At 36.1% G+C, this 15,723-nt stretch overlaps 1 protein-coding gene across 1 annotated transcript in view; it reads right to left on the bottom strand.

The window, feature by feature from the left end:
* glis1a (GLIS family zinc finger 1a) overlaps positions 1-15,723 on the bottom strand; it is a 39,322-nt gene that overhangs the window by 7,816 nt on the left and 15,783 nt on the right. Inside the window, exons 3-6 of the mRNA XM_028472851.1 lie at positions 14,348-14,509; positions 9,766-9,879; positions 3,537-3,660; positions 585-738 (exon numbers count right to left, since the gene is read on the bottom strand). Of these exons, the coding sequence (XP_028328652.1) occupies positions 585-738; positions 3,537-3,660; positions 9,766-9,879; positions 14,348-14,509 (554 nt within the window). The remainder of the gene's footprint in view (positions 1-584; positions 739-3,536; positions 3,661-9,765; positions 9,880-14,347; positions 14,510-15,723) is intronic.

The following is a 15,723-nucleotide window of genomic DNA, read 5'->3' as shown; positions in this document are numbered from 1 at the left end:
GACTGGATTTTTTTTTAAAGTCCAATTGCTAAGGCACAAAATACATTTTCCGTTTAAAAAGAAAAATAACTATTATGCAGTTCTGCATTGTTTACTATATAACCAGAATTTAAATTAATAGGCTTCTTCTTCATTTGTATTATTCCTTTATTTATTATTATTATTATTATTATTATTCCTAGATTTATTTTTTAGTTAAATTGCATTGTTTTGAATAGTTTATCAAGGGATTCTTTTGACAATGAAAAATAAAACTAAATTAATACAGTATTTCCTAGTTTTTTCCCGAAAAAAATAGAGGAATATTTTTCAGTCATCATTTGTCTACAGTCCCATTTTGTAAAATAAATCATGAGAGAATCGTATCGTGAACCCAGTATCGTAAATTGAATTGTATCGGGAGTTGAGTGAATCGTTACATCCCTAGTTACAAAAAACATTTTTTTTTTTTTTTAAATATTCGCACATGAATAGTTTCATCTTGAAAGAATATATTATCTTTCTCAGCCAGTATTATCCATGAGCAAGGCACCAATCATCCTTCATACTAAACCCACTGTGGATGTTTTGATGTTGGTACTCACCCCTCTCTCATGCTCCCTGGGCTTCTTAACGGAGATACATTGCTGTTGCCATCAAAGTTTTCCTCCAAGCTTGCATATCTGGAGCAGGTGTCGGATGACGAAGGCAGGACTTCTGTATTTGCCTTGTTGTTGTTGTTGTTGTTTGAATACACACCTGAAGAAAAACCACTGTCACAATTAAAGATTTTTTCCCTCTACATAATGTTTTCAGTAGAGTTTCGAAAAGAGGGATTTTAAACTTGTTAGCGGTTTGGCTTGGAATAGTGATGAAGAAACCAAAGTGAAAGTTGTGTTTTACAGAGATATATCTCTGCCAACCATGGTCCAGTGTGCACGTAAAAAGGAAAAGACCATTTCAAATGTGATTTAAAGCAGACTCGTCGGAACTTTTAAAATCATAATGAACCATAATGACAAAGTTACGATTATATTAAGTTCACATTTGGCCACTAAAACCTAAACACATCATTCATGGAATATGTCTGCCAAATGTGACAACAAAACAAACGTTTTCAAAAGCATTAAAATCACAGAATTATGTAAGGTTAGAGTGACCATTGATTCCACCAGATTCTGGCATATTATGATTTTTCCCCTTTGAGTCTACACAATAGTTTGCGCTGAAAAAGCAAGTGATTCCTGGTAGAGTTGTTCAAGTCCTAAATGTTTCCCTGACATAAAGAGCACAGTGACCGCTGATTTTCACTTTAAGGAAATCAAGAATGCAGTTGTTTTTTTTTTTTCTTTCAACATCTGTGTTTCTTTTTAAAAAGAGATTTGAGGAGAGCAGAATAATTCAACTTCTTTAAAGAATGTAAAGTAAATTCCACAGAAACCACCCCAATATATACTGTATATATCTCCTCCTGGACAGAAACACTAAAAATCCGAGAACGGGGGTTCCCAATCTTGGGGTCGAGAGACACTGGTAGCCAGGGGGTCGCCAGATGCCTTTAAGAAACTAAGAACATTTTTTGAACAAATCAAGCCCATTTTTTTGCCTATTTTTGTCTTTTTTCTGCAACTACACCAAACTTGCCATATTTTAACCTGTTTTCTTGCAATATTTTTGCCCCTTTTAATACATTTTTGCTACATTACTCTCATTTCTACCACTTCTCCATCAAATTTCAATGCCTTTTCTACAAATTTTTTTTTTCCCACTTTGAAGACATTTTTGGTACCTATAAACCATTTCCTCCACTTTTATCACCTAATCTCACACATGTTGACCCATTACTGTCACTTTATTTCATGCTTATTTTCTGCCAGTTTAACCACATTCACGATTTATCATGCCCATTATTTTCCTGTTTATTACTATTTAAATTACATCACCCCCCCCCACCCACCCCCCACCCCATTTCTGCCACTTTTAAGCCAATATTGACACTTATGACCCTTTTCACCACTTCTTCTGTCTGTTTTTTGGAGCTGTAAAATGAAGTTGTGTTGTTTATTTATGTTTTTATTGTAATTTGGAAGAAAGGAGTGCATTAATAAATGACACGCCCACACGGTTAATGGTTTTCCTACTAAAAAGTGGACAAACTGCTCTGCACACTCCAATCCGTAGTTGGTCCTTTACCAGCCAATGATGCTTTGTTTGTAGTCCCTCCCTATTATTACAAAAACTATTGAACCTCACTTATTTAAACCATTCCTCTTTCCTGGGAAAAGCCTGCAGCTAAAAGTGACTTTTGTGTTCAGCAAAAACAAATCTGATGATTTTGGGAAGGAACGCGGTCAAACACTAGCAGAAACAGAAGCAACTTTTGGCTGCTGATGTCTTTCCGTTTGTTTTTGTTTTAAAAAGTAAAAAAATAAAACCAAGATGTTGCAAGGTTCAGCTTCGTGATCAAATGTTTTGATGTAGAACTACAGGGGGGTGACTCATTCAAAGCTGTACCACATGTACCTGTGTGCCGTCAGCAGCGCTTTCCAAGCCTCTAGTTCAATATGATATAATATAGTATAATTCAGCCCTCTAGTAAAAAGAAGTTTCTCCAGGCTTAATTTCAGAATTAAACACAGACATATCAGTGTCAACCTCAATTAGTTATATGTTTGAAACTATTCACTAAAATCTTCATGGTATGAATTTTGTTTCCAGTATATTACAGGATGTACTGGAGGTAAAGTTGCCCGACATGTAAGAACGACCCGAAATGTAACAAGATCCAAAATGTTATTAACAAAAATTAATAAAACCCAAAATTTAATGACTGGTCAATAATGTAACAAAATAGTTGAACCCAAAACGGCAAAATGTTTTTCTTCATTACATTTTGGGGCAGGCAAAACATTTTTCCCCAATAGTGTAATAAATGTATTACATCATAGAGTGATTAATGGATTAAAGGGCTTATTGCTTCAATGTAGAGAGTAGCAACGCCTCAACTAGTCTGGGACACCCAGATGGACTATCCTTCTATCCTATTCTGTTCGCCCTTCTGTCCACTAAACCCAACCAGTAAAAGCTGATGGCTGCCACCTCTGAACCTGGTTCCGCTGGAGATTTCTTCCTGTCGCTAAATGCTTATTCATGTGGATCTTGTTGGGTTCTTTCTTTCTTACTCTGGACTTATTATATTTTGTTCAGTGCTTTGAGATGACTTTGTTGTATTTTGCGCTATATAAATAAAGTTGAATTCAATTGAATAGCAAACAAAGATGTTTGTGTAAATATGTGTGTGTATATATATATATATATATATGTTTATATGCATTAAAAATGCAAAATGTTTATTTATTTATTATTGACCAGTTGTAATTTTTTTTTTTTTTACATTTTTTATTACATTTTGAGCTCAGCTATTTTGCTATATTATTGACCAGTTATTACATTTAGGGTTTGATTACATTTCAGGTTGTTTTTTTTTACATATCAGTCTCTAACAGGTTTGACGATGCTCATTTCCTGGCTCTGACTTCTGTAGCAGCTGCACTTACCTGTCAGGTCATCCAAAGCCTGTAAAGGTGTGTTGGTTTCTTGATGGGAAGATGAGCAGTGGAGATGCTGCTTTGACAAACAATCCCTCAAAATGTGAGAATCTAGCAATAAACTGTCCTGGACCTACAACAAGACAAAATAGAGATACTTTTTTTATTGGACTGAACAGATCAGCGATTCCATTGGTTTTGTGACATTTACTCTGCATAAACAGACACAGCGATAGTCAATAAACTATTTCCCTGGACACATTACTGCAAACCCATAAAAAAATTAAATAGTTTTCATTAATATCATACTATTATAATTTCCAACATTGCTCTAATGCAACCAAAGTAATTGAATAGACTTGTGCATGACTGCAGCACAGCGTAATAAACAGAGAGAACATTGACCTTTACTGATGTTGAAAAGCATAAATAATGCTGATAATCATGATTCAATGACACTTGTTCCCTCTTAGTACGGCTTGTTCTGACGGTTCTCCAGCTAGTGTTTAAACTTTCAGCAGCAATTGTGAGGAAAATAGGCACATTATTATTATTTTGGCATTCCTACCTAATAGTTATCTCAACTTGTAGGGCAGTGTGACCCTATGAAAAGTGGTGCCTGAGCCTTTTTTTCTGCCAAATCAGTAAATAAAGAAAGATGCAGCTCACACTGTTAATTTAAATCAGACATGGACGTGTAGAAAATGACACAAAACCACAAAACAGCAAAAAATGAACAAAATCACTCTAAAAACAACTAGAAAAACTCACCGAAATAATAGAACACTATACAACATGATAACCGAAATACCCATACGGTGCCGGGAAAAAGTTTTTGCAAAGCCAACCCAAGTCGTCATATCAAAATATAGTTTCTAAATTATGATTTGATTTATTGGGGGGGGTAAAAAATAATTGTCCCCTATTGTTAAACTATGACTTAACTGCGTCTTCGGAAATCTGAGTACAGTTTCACTGGCTACACCCAGGTTTTATTACGTCTATGATGGTTGAATCAAAAAATCACTTAAATAAAACCTGTCAGACAAATTGAAGTAGGCTACAAAGATCTAAAAATGAAACATGACTCAAAAAAGTTTAAGAACAGACGAGAAACAAAGTGATTAAAATGATTACAAAGCCATTTCCAAGGCTTTGGGAGGACAGCGAATCATGTTTAGAGCCATTATCCACAAATGGAGAAAACTGGGAGCAGTGCAGTGATGAACCTTCCCAGGAGTGGTCGACCAACCAACATTACGCCAAGAGTGCAATGACAACTTATCCAGGAGGTCACAAATGATCCCAGAAAAACATCCAAAGCACTGCAGGTCTCACTGGCCTCAGTTTAGGTCAATGTTATGACTCAACCATAAGAAAGACACTGGGAAAATATGGCATCCTCGGTAGAATTTCAAGGTGAAAACCACTGCTGATAAAAAAAGAACAAAGGCTCATCTCACATTAGCCAAGAAATATATTCATGATCCCCAAGACTTTTGGAGAAATATTCAGTGGAATGATGAGGTTTTTTCCTCCTGGAAGTTGTGCGACTCGTTACATCTGGTGTAAAAATAACAGCTTTTGAGAAAACGGTCAAGCATGGTAGTGGCAGTGTTATTAACTGATGTGTTTGATTAAAAAAAAAATGTGCCATCTACTAAAAGATCCCCAAGGTGAATGTCCAATAATCAGTTTTTCATTTAAAGCTCAAGCGCTCTTGGGTTGTGCAACATGATAAAGGACCAAAACATACCAGAAAATCCACCTCTGAATGGCTGAAATAAAACCAAATGGAGTTTTTGGCAGAAGTCTGGACTTCTATATGATGGAGATGCTGTAATGTGACCATAAGCAGGCAGTTCATGCTTAAAAACCCTCATATATGAATGAGTTAAACCTATTCTGCAAAGAAGAGTGGGGAAAAATTCCTTCACAGCGATGCAAAAGACTTGTCATCACTTACTGCAAACGTTTGATTTCAATTATTGCTGCAAAGATGGACACCACCAGCTATTAGGTTCAAGGGGGCAATTACTTTTTTTTTTTTTTTTTTTACATCAGGCTAGATAGGTTTGGATTTTCCCCCCTTAATAAATAAAATCATCATTTAGAAACTGCATATTATATTTAATTGGGCTGTCTTTGTGAGATATTAAAATTGGTTTGATAAATATGCAAAATAATCAGGAATAAGGAAGGGGGGGGCAAATACATTTTCAGAGGACGTTAAATTATTCCAAAAACATACAATATTAGATAAAAAATAGAAAAAAGAAGAGCAGTATCACACAAAATGACTATAAAAATATCAGAAAAATATTCAAAACAACAATAAAAATTCACAAAAAGACTAAAAAAACATACAAAAATATAGAAAAATACGCAACGATTACTGAAATAACTCAAAATAACAAAAAATATACAAAACTACAACAAAAACACAAAGTGAGAGAAAGTATACAAAAGAAGAGCACACAGAGCTTAAACCTCCCCCAAGCACTAAATATCCTCTTTGCCAGATATTGGCAGTTATCAGGATCAGTGATCCTGGTCATTGTACCATGACTGTTCACACTTTAAAGCCTTGGAAGACATTTTTACCCCGTTATTAATGATACAGTTGGTCCAAATGTATGGGCACTCCCATTTTTTTCTAAAAATCGCAATGAAACGCCAAATCCTTATTTAATCCGGATGTGTGAGGCGATTGATGAAACAACACAACAGAATTGGCAGACGAAATGACTGCAAAACCAATACATATTTTCTATTGAGCCACACTTCATTAAGCACGTGCTGCCCAGGTATTCCATCATGAGAGTGAAGGCAAAGTTAGGATGACATTTGATGGCAAGAAATCTTTAAAAATAAATGTTTGGCAGGACGCTGTACAGTGTTTTATGTCTAGAAAGCTTAGAAATGTTAAGAGCTGGTTAGTGGCGAGTGAATGGTGGCATCCCAGTGTGAATGAGAGTAATTAAAGCTGCAGTTTGGGCGTCTTTAACTGTGTTTTTATGTTAGGAAATACAACTCCAACAGAGCTTGCACTTTGATGGGATTGACCTCTCTTTTGATTACATGTAATAGATCAATTGCAAACACGCCGAGTGTTCTTTTTTTTCTTATTCATTTTACCTCAGCAGTTGACGCTCGTACCAGATGCCTGGTTCCTGTTTCTCCTTTGAGTCAGCTCCTCAAAGTACGAAAAAGAAATAAGATCTTTTCCCGAATGTTGTTACGACATTAAGGCAAGACAATTTGGTTTATTATCCAGCGTTAACAGAGCGTCTCCCAGGACTTTCCAAAACCATTTATCCACAGCTTCGGGACTCAGAGAGCTTGTGAAGGACACATAGGAACCACAAAAAAGTATGAATAATCATTGAGAAATGTTACATCAAAACAATGTTCATGAAGAAAGAGACTTTAATAGCCGTGACACATCAGCACATAAAAATGTGTTACCTTATATGTCAGTGTAATTTTTTTGAACCCCCCGTCAGGATTTACTGCAGCACGGGGGCGTGTCAGGCCATGTCACAACTTACAAGCACACGTGGTTCTGTTTAAACCACACAAGGCATGGGAATACACACAAAGCCTCAGTGTCACTCACGGTCCATAGAAAATAAACAAGACCCAGATAAGGCAGAACAATAGGCTCCCTATTCTGACTTCCAGGGAGTGTGTGTAATTCTTTTTTGTTATTGTATTTCATTCTACTGAATCATAAACAGCTCTCACTCCTCCCACTGCTGCTCTCAATCATCTCTCAGAAACAAGACCCTTAAAATACCAACCTCTGAGGAACTCTGTTCGCCATAGAAGCTACTTAAAGAACCAAATGACCCGACATAACCTGGCTTTTTCATTCATCCTTTGATGTCAGCTATTCCTATATTGCAGAATTCAATAAGTGTCGGATTGTTCACCCACTATTGGAGAATGTGAGTTGGGTTAGACCATACACACACATGCCCACATGCAGACTCTCTCATACAAACTAATGCATGCTTGTGGGCAGGTTAAAAGAGGACAAACTAGTAATGGCTAGTTCTTTTTTACCTTTTTTTTTTTTAATATTCTTCGGGTAGAAATGAAGCATCTAGGAAAAATGGTGCACTGACCTCTGACATTTTTTCCGCAAAATTGTCTAAAATTCTTAAAAGGATTCTCCACTTTTTACAAATGTGGCCTAAAATCTTTGAAATGTATTTATTAGAAGATCTATGCCTAAGAAAACGCATAATTTTGCACCGTATTGGTTTTTATTTACGTAAAATGGGACTATTTCACCATTTTAAAACATGTTCCGCCCTCTTGAAATCTCATGATTTATGACGTCACACAACCCCATTTGCCTGTAAAGTGGTCCCATTTTCAAAAGGTCATAAAATGAATATGGTTTCAAATAATGTGTTTTGTGAGGCATAGATCTTCTAATAAGGGCATTTCAAAGATTTTAGGCCACATTTGTAAAAACTGTGGAGAAAAAAAACCTATATCAACCTAAACAGAGCTATTTAACTTTTATCCTCTTTAAACTCACTTCTCTTGTTAAAAATGAGAATAACAGAACAGAAATAGATGGAAATCCCATCCACCCATTCCCATTGTATAATTCTTTGTAAAAAAAAAAAAAAAAACTCTACAATTTATATGACATTTATCTTTATTTAATACAAAGCTAAAAACACTTCTACCATATACAAATGCAATACAGCTTATTATAAAAGGTTAGGCTTTGGGCAATAACATTGAGACACAGCCTCGTGTCCAAAAGGACATTAAAAACTCCATCATATTTCATGCTGCTGTATTCTGTGGAGCTTAGATCTGGTTCCACAAGCTCTTAAGTTAGGGGTGTCTAACTCATTTTAGATCAGGGATGAAACACGGAGCAGTTTGATTCAAAGTGGGCCAGAGACTTTAGAAGAGGAAGAATCAGGGCTTTTGCCTTTATTTATTGTCATATATGTTTTTTACACATATACAAAATTTGTTCTACTGCATTTAACCCATCTCTGAGGAGCAGCGGGGAGCAGTTGGGGTTAAAGGACTTGCTCAATATCCCACAGTGTTGGCACGGGTGAGACTCAAACCGGCGACTCGCCGATTACAAGCCCGCTGTCCTCAACCACACGGCCACCACTCCCCATTTTAGGTAGCAAAACAAGCAATTTCAACATTACCGTGCCCTAGTTTCCACTTCCACATATTAATGATACATACAGTGTGTAAGGCACCGACAATATCGAAGCAATAAGTGAGAAAGATCTTCAGTTTAAATTTCGTTGATTTTGTGAGTGAGTTAGTTTGGGTGAAAATTGTGGAATAGTTACAGGAAAATTGATGGACTTTGAAGAACGTTAATAATTCTTCTAACAATTTCAGATTACAAATGACTGACATCATGAGATATAAGCATGGGGAGTTCCATTGACCTTATGTTGGAGGAACTAGATATCCACAACTGAATTATTTGGTAATTTACACAATGAATTATGTTTTACCTGTAATTTTTACATTCTATTGGGGCTGAATTGGATGCACTAAAGCTGTGGTTCTCAAACACTTTTTGGTTCAAGTAACCCCTTTCTCTTATTTCGGAATCAAAGTACCCCCTTTGTCCAACTACAACATTTTGCTCAGAATATTATAAAAAAAAAAAAAAAACAACTATTAAGCATAGTGATGGAATGAATGAGTGATAACACGTTTTAAACTAAACACAAACATTATAAAACCCATATTTTGAATCCTTTAATTTGTTAATTTCCAGCTCTCTCTTTCTCTCAAGTACCCATGTAGCACCATTGCGTACCCCTAAGAATACACGTACCTCCTAAGGAAAGCCATTTAATCACCGGCTTTCCTTAGGTGATTAAAATACCAGGTACAACACCAGAGCACTCAGCACAACTGAGGGCATAAACTGCACGTCAGCTTTACACTATAAAATAAAAAAACGGCCTCATAATTGGTATCCCAACATCCTGAGACTTCCCCCACGACACCATTCACATGCAATGTTTCCATCGCTGTTTAAAGCAAAACCTTTATTTGCCTAAACTGAATTGACTTGAGTGTCATCTGCTTAATGCATAGTTTTACCATTTTAATGAAAACATGTTCATATACGAGCTTGCAGACGAGCAGTACCATGCACTCTTCACCTTCCACACTCAAAGGCCGCTGCTCATTCAAACGCGATCCAAGTTTAAAACATCAGTACCTTGAATTCCCGCTCCTGAAGCCCTTTAGCTGAATGTGCTTTGACGTGTTTTCGTAACGAGCTGGGGTCTGTGTAGCGTTTGGTGCATCCTGGGATCTGACAGGCGTATGGCTTCTGTGACCAAAACGACGACAAAGGAGGAGAAGAAGTTTAAAAAAACAGGATGTAACAGTAAAACAAACAGAACAGGGGATAAAATGGAACACTGCTGTTTCAAGTACAGATTATCTCAATATTTTAGGATTTATTTTGGCTTTTAATTACTTAACGAAGGTGTAGTCCTCAATTTTATAATAAAATTAAAGGTGTGAACTACAGATATTGTAGGTAATAAAGGCCTTAGCGTGAATCTTCTTTTGTAAAAGAAACCACATGCTTACAAATACTAGTGCACATTTAGAGAAGCACAAAGAGAAATAAAAGTCAAGTTATTACAACAACAGAGTATATTTAATTACCTTTCATCTGCAAACTTCAAGAGAGGAAGAGGAAGAAAAGGTAAGTTCAGTTATTTGTGCATAATCTTTAGGGGATTCAAAGTTCACAGTAAACTTGTGGAAGTATTAAAGACATTTTTTTTTAAAAAAAGAGAGGTTACTCTTTGAGGTTGGATCAGGCTGCAGTGAGTGCATGTTTGTAAAATATGTAGAAGTTATTCATTACATGTACATGTTCATACTTATTGTGACAAAAGAGCTTTAAGCGAAGCTGGCTGTCTGTGTTTCACAATTGAGGAAAAGTTGTTCCAGTGAAAGAAAACGAGCCAAGTTCTCTGAATACAAATCCTCCCAGACCTTTACACTCTTTTTTCATTATTGAGTTTTTGAAAGATGAAGTCACTATTCCTGAAAACACATGGTGTACTGTACTATTTTACAAACTAAAAAAATCTTTTGGATTAATCGTAATTTTCAAGGTGAAGAAAGAAACGCAGAGCATCAAAACAATTCCAAACCTCTCATAGGACCAGCTGACTAACTGGTTCAATAAAACCAGGTGTTTAAATTAAAAAAAACTTCATTGGTTTAAAAAGCTAATTTCAAGTATTTGGCTGTGGCACACTCTGTACCATTAGTATGATTAATATGATGACCGTTCCCACTAAAGTGTACTTCGAAGTTTCCCAAGATGCATTCCGAACCGACAACGACAAAAACCTGAAGCACACTGAGGCTAAATATTTCTGTTGATTCTCCACTTTTGAAAGTTCTGAAAACATGACCAAGTAGAATATCAACATGTGGTTATTTAATCCATAAAACTCGTGGAAACACATTTCATGCGGACGTTTCAGAGATTTTCAGAGACCCTCTATTGTGCTACTGACAAAACTTAAACAGGTTAACTTCAAAACAAGAGCCCTATTTACAAAATGGTTAAAAACTAATGGAAGACAAGAAGAGATGCTTTTGTTTTGAAAATAGGATGTTTGACTTTTAGCTTGAAGCTGGTCCCAGGATGATTTTACGTTCCGCTTGCAATGCGTCATGGGGTGGTGTAGTATGACTAGTGTGCCCACTGTGCATACTTTAAAAATACCCCAATATAGTATACATCCAGATATTTCTTGCATACTCAATCTTTGCATACTATCTAATGCAGGGGTGTCAAACTCATTTTAGTTCAGGGGCCACATATAGACAGTGGGCCTCAAGTGGGCCACAGATTTCAGCAGAAAAAAGAGCAATTTTAACATTATTGTGTCCTAGTTTTGCACTTCCAGGTATCAATTATATATGAAGTATATGAGACAGATAATATCCAAGCATATATTGACCTTAAATTTAAATTAACTTACATTTACTTAATATTATGGAAATGTTATTTAATTTAGTAGAATCATTTGAGGAAATTTGCAGAGTTTTGGAAAAACATTTCCATCAGTCTGAGACTAAAAAATTACTGCCATCATGTAATATAAGTGTGAGAGATTTGTAAATTTATATCCATGTGTATTTGGAGGTGTAAATTACACAATGATACATGTTTTTTCTGTAATTTTTACTTTTTCCCGTGGGCCAAATTAGATGCTCAAAAGGGACGGATTTGGCCCCCAGTCCTTGAGTTTGACACGTGATCTAATGTGAACGCACTACATACTAATTTTGATGTCAGACTTAGTACGAGTAATACGTTAGTATGCAACTTTGAACACAGCCTATGAGAAAGCGCAGTAAACTATGAGCGATAATGGAAATAATTACATGAAATAGAGGTTAAATTGGCATAAGCAAGTTGAGATGGAATGGTTTCAAAAGTCAAACATTGAAAACAAATATTGCAAACACATATTTAGCTCACGGTTCACAGCATTACTTTAATTATTCCGTTACACACCCTTCTCCTGAAGAGGATTGTGGGGATTTTGCGGCAGAAATGTTTTGGCTTTGATTGTTTTAGTAGGACATTTAATTTGACCTTGATTCATGTTTGAAAATACACAATGAAAGCAGATGTGGGCGAAGTTACCACACAGCTGTAACAGGGCTTTACACCATAATCTCTCTTGGTGGAGTTTTCTCCTCACCACAGTTACCTCACAATATTCAAAACATGCAAGTTTGGGGGATCTAATATGATCATTAAAGTAAATTAGTGAGGGTGAACCATGTTTACCACGCTCCGTATTCACATGTTATTACAGATAATGAATCAGTTTGCCACAAACTTACTTATATGAGAAAAAGGTTTGCAACATGTTTTCCCCTTATAGCAACATAAATAAATGCTTAATCAGATGTGAAAAAAGCTGTTTCATTGTATCCATAGCGATCATTTACAGTCTTAAACTGAGCCTCCGAGATGGCGCCAGATGTGTCTGATTTTTGATTTGTGTCGCAACAGAAAAAGCCGCCATTAGAAAGCGTGAAACCACAAAGGGGAGAAAATAGCTTTCTAACATGTTTATAAAACCAATCTGTAGCCTCATATCATCCATATAAACATAGATCTGATTTGCTGGTTTACAGCTAAATCCTCGTTGCTTGTCAGCAGGGGTAAAAATAACTGTGGCTTGTAGCCTGATTCCACAGCAGGTATGAAGTTTCACAATTCAGAGGAATTCACGCGGCATGTCAGGAAACTCTGTAAAGAGGAGGAGAAGTGAAGAAGTGGTACTTCAGATGAAATTGATATGGCGTGTTGGAAGAGCCCCTCACATACTCAGCAAAAATCTGAATCCTTTTTTCACAAAGGAATTTTACATTTAATAGGAGGGCTGCTGTTACATTGTTGCACTCTTACTGACAGTTACAGGTAAGTATCTTTACTCCAAGATGAAACACTTCCTTTTTAGCGATACCTTTACCGTTAGTGATATATTAAACTTCTCAAGTCACTCAGGATCAACTGTTTTGAACCCTCCGATGTTTCTACTAAGCAGTTGATGTAATAAATGTTGAGAGAGATAAAGAAAATGTGGGCATTCAACAGACATTGGGCTCAAAATACTCAATAACTTTCAATTACTTGTGTATTTTTGTTGTTATTGTTGTTGTTGTTGCAAATGTATCTATATGTGCATTATCTATGTATCTGTTTGTTTGGTTTGTACCCTTCCAGTTGATATGTGGGGGATAAGGGGTGGGAAGGTAGGGGATTATGAAATTTTCTGTAAATGCCGCTAAAATTTCTAAAAAAAAAAAATATGACTGGGGAAAATAAACAACTCAATAGCGTCCATGATTTTGACCAAAGTGATTCAAATACTTTTTTAAATGTCTGATTGTATTGCCAAAGACACAAACCTAAATATATGTCCCACTTTAGTCAAAAATGAAGCATTAATATTATCTAAACATGTGTGGAATGTCCAATATCAAATTAAATACACTGGGGGAAAACCGAGCAAGGAACCAATTCTCAAGAAGTATTCATCTATAATAACAAATCCATCATATATACATCTACATTTAATGTTTTTTGGGATCTGGCCTTTCAGTAGGGACCGTATACAACACAAACGGTAGATCACATGTGCATTTTACAAATACTGTAAATACAGTATTATATTTACAGTACTAACTGCTGTTTGAGCATTCCTTAATGACACAATATGGGCTGGGCTTAATGACTTATTGCTCTTTAAATACTAATAAAGATCTTCACAGTTCATTAACCACAACCAACATAAATACAGTGACCTTTGACTGCAAATTATCATGCATGAGTCGGTAAAAAATCAATTCTGTCAACCAAACAGTCATGTATTTGGATGGTAGAAGGAAACCTGCAGTACTTGGAGAAAACCAAGCAAGCATGGGGAGAACATAAAAACTCCACACAGAGAGGCCTTAAATGTCAGGGATGGAACCTTCTTGCTGTGTGGCAGACGTGCTGACAGAGAAAGTTACATATTGAGTCATGAACTAAGAAAAGTTTGGTTTACAATTTGCATCAGCTTTCATCCCTAAAAAAAATATGTATTTTATTACATTTTTTCAAAACGATGCACTACTGTACTGCTTCAAGCGTGGAGCACCTTTTAAATGGTTGTTAATGTTAACGTAGAAAGATATGATCCACGGAAACACACTTTGAAGACATTCTTCTATTCTCTAGCTGGAAATCAGGACTCACTCACCGTGTCCAGGTGTGTGCGCTGATGTTTGGCTCGGTCACTGGAGTTGCTGAAGGCCTTCAGGCAGCCAGGGTGCTGGCAGATGTAGGGTTTCTCTCCAGTGTGGCTCCTCAGGTGGATCTTCAGGTTTTCCAAACGAGAAAATGCCTTCGAGCAGCCCTCAAACTAATGGAAAATAAAGGTTTAAAAGTACTTTTAACATTAGGATTAATCATATTAGAAAAATGACTTTACTGGTTACACTTTAGTTGAAGTTTTATACATAAGGCTGACATTATGCTGTCATTAGCATGAATAAGGTGTCATGAAGGTTGTCATTAAGCTGTCATTAAGTGTCGTTCGCTAATATACGACACCTTTGAGCTATGATGGCCTTTTTTGGGTTAGGTGGAGGGATCTAGTGGAGCTAGAGTTAAGGGTTAGGGTAATGAAGGGTTCTTTTTAATTATGTCAACACACTCCAAGTTTTGGAAAACAAAGAAAATTACTTCTTCCACTGCACAAAAACAACATTTTCTTGTGCACTTCTGAATAGTGGACATTTAATCTATTGATATATGGATTATTATGTGGAAAACTTAAACTTTTAATGAATAATTTGTCGATATTTGGACTGAATGTTTGATACAAACACACAAAAAAAGGAAGCACTTTCTTCAGATCCACTCAGATAACGCCCAACACAACTTTCTTGTGTTCTGTATCATTCCATTTCATTTAGACCCATGTGTATATACTGTATATATCTTCCGCTTTTCCATTTTTTAGTATGCCGTTTCATTTTATTTTATTTATCTGCTGCTGAAACTGTTTCAAATTTCCCTTTTGTGGGACTAAAAAAGTTTATATCTATTTTTATTAAACCCTCGTAAGATGTGTGTTACTGATCGAAGTTTGATGTTCTCTCTTCTTAAGGTTTTCTTAGTCTAAAAAGCATGTTATTTTATTTAAAACGTCTAGGGATCCGATGTAATGCGTTTCTATTATCGTCTGTTAAATCAGTGAATGATATTAATAAAATAAGTCCAGTCACCCTTTTAAAGAGACTGTAGGTACTGTATATTCAGACTCCGCAGCCTGGAGAACACCTGTCACATCTGGGACTTGGCATTTCAAGGTAAAAAAAAGCTGCATTTATTAACAAACAGTAACGGCATTCATTAGACAAACTGCTGCACCATGAAAGACTTAATTGACATGTTTTGGCTTGAGGGCTTTATGAAAAATGACGTAATCATATCCATCCAGGTCAAGTGTAGCTGAGTCAAGGAATAATTAGAATTTTTTGTTTATTTGAATCTTCATAATCGGCTCGGAGTCAACACTCTACTGTAGCTCAGGTCGGTGTAATAAGCTAATTTGCTTATAGAAAGAAGAAT

Source organism: Gouania willdenowi, chromosome 17, assembly GCF_900634775.1.
Source record: "Gouania willdenowi chromosome 17, fGouWil2.1, whole genome shotgun sequence".
Lineage (NCBI taxonomy): Eukaryota > Metazoa > Chordata > Actinopteri > Blenniiformes > Gobiesocidae > Gouania > Gouania willdenowi.
This window is presented reverse-complemented; position numbering and strand designations above follow the sequence as displayed.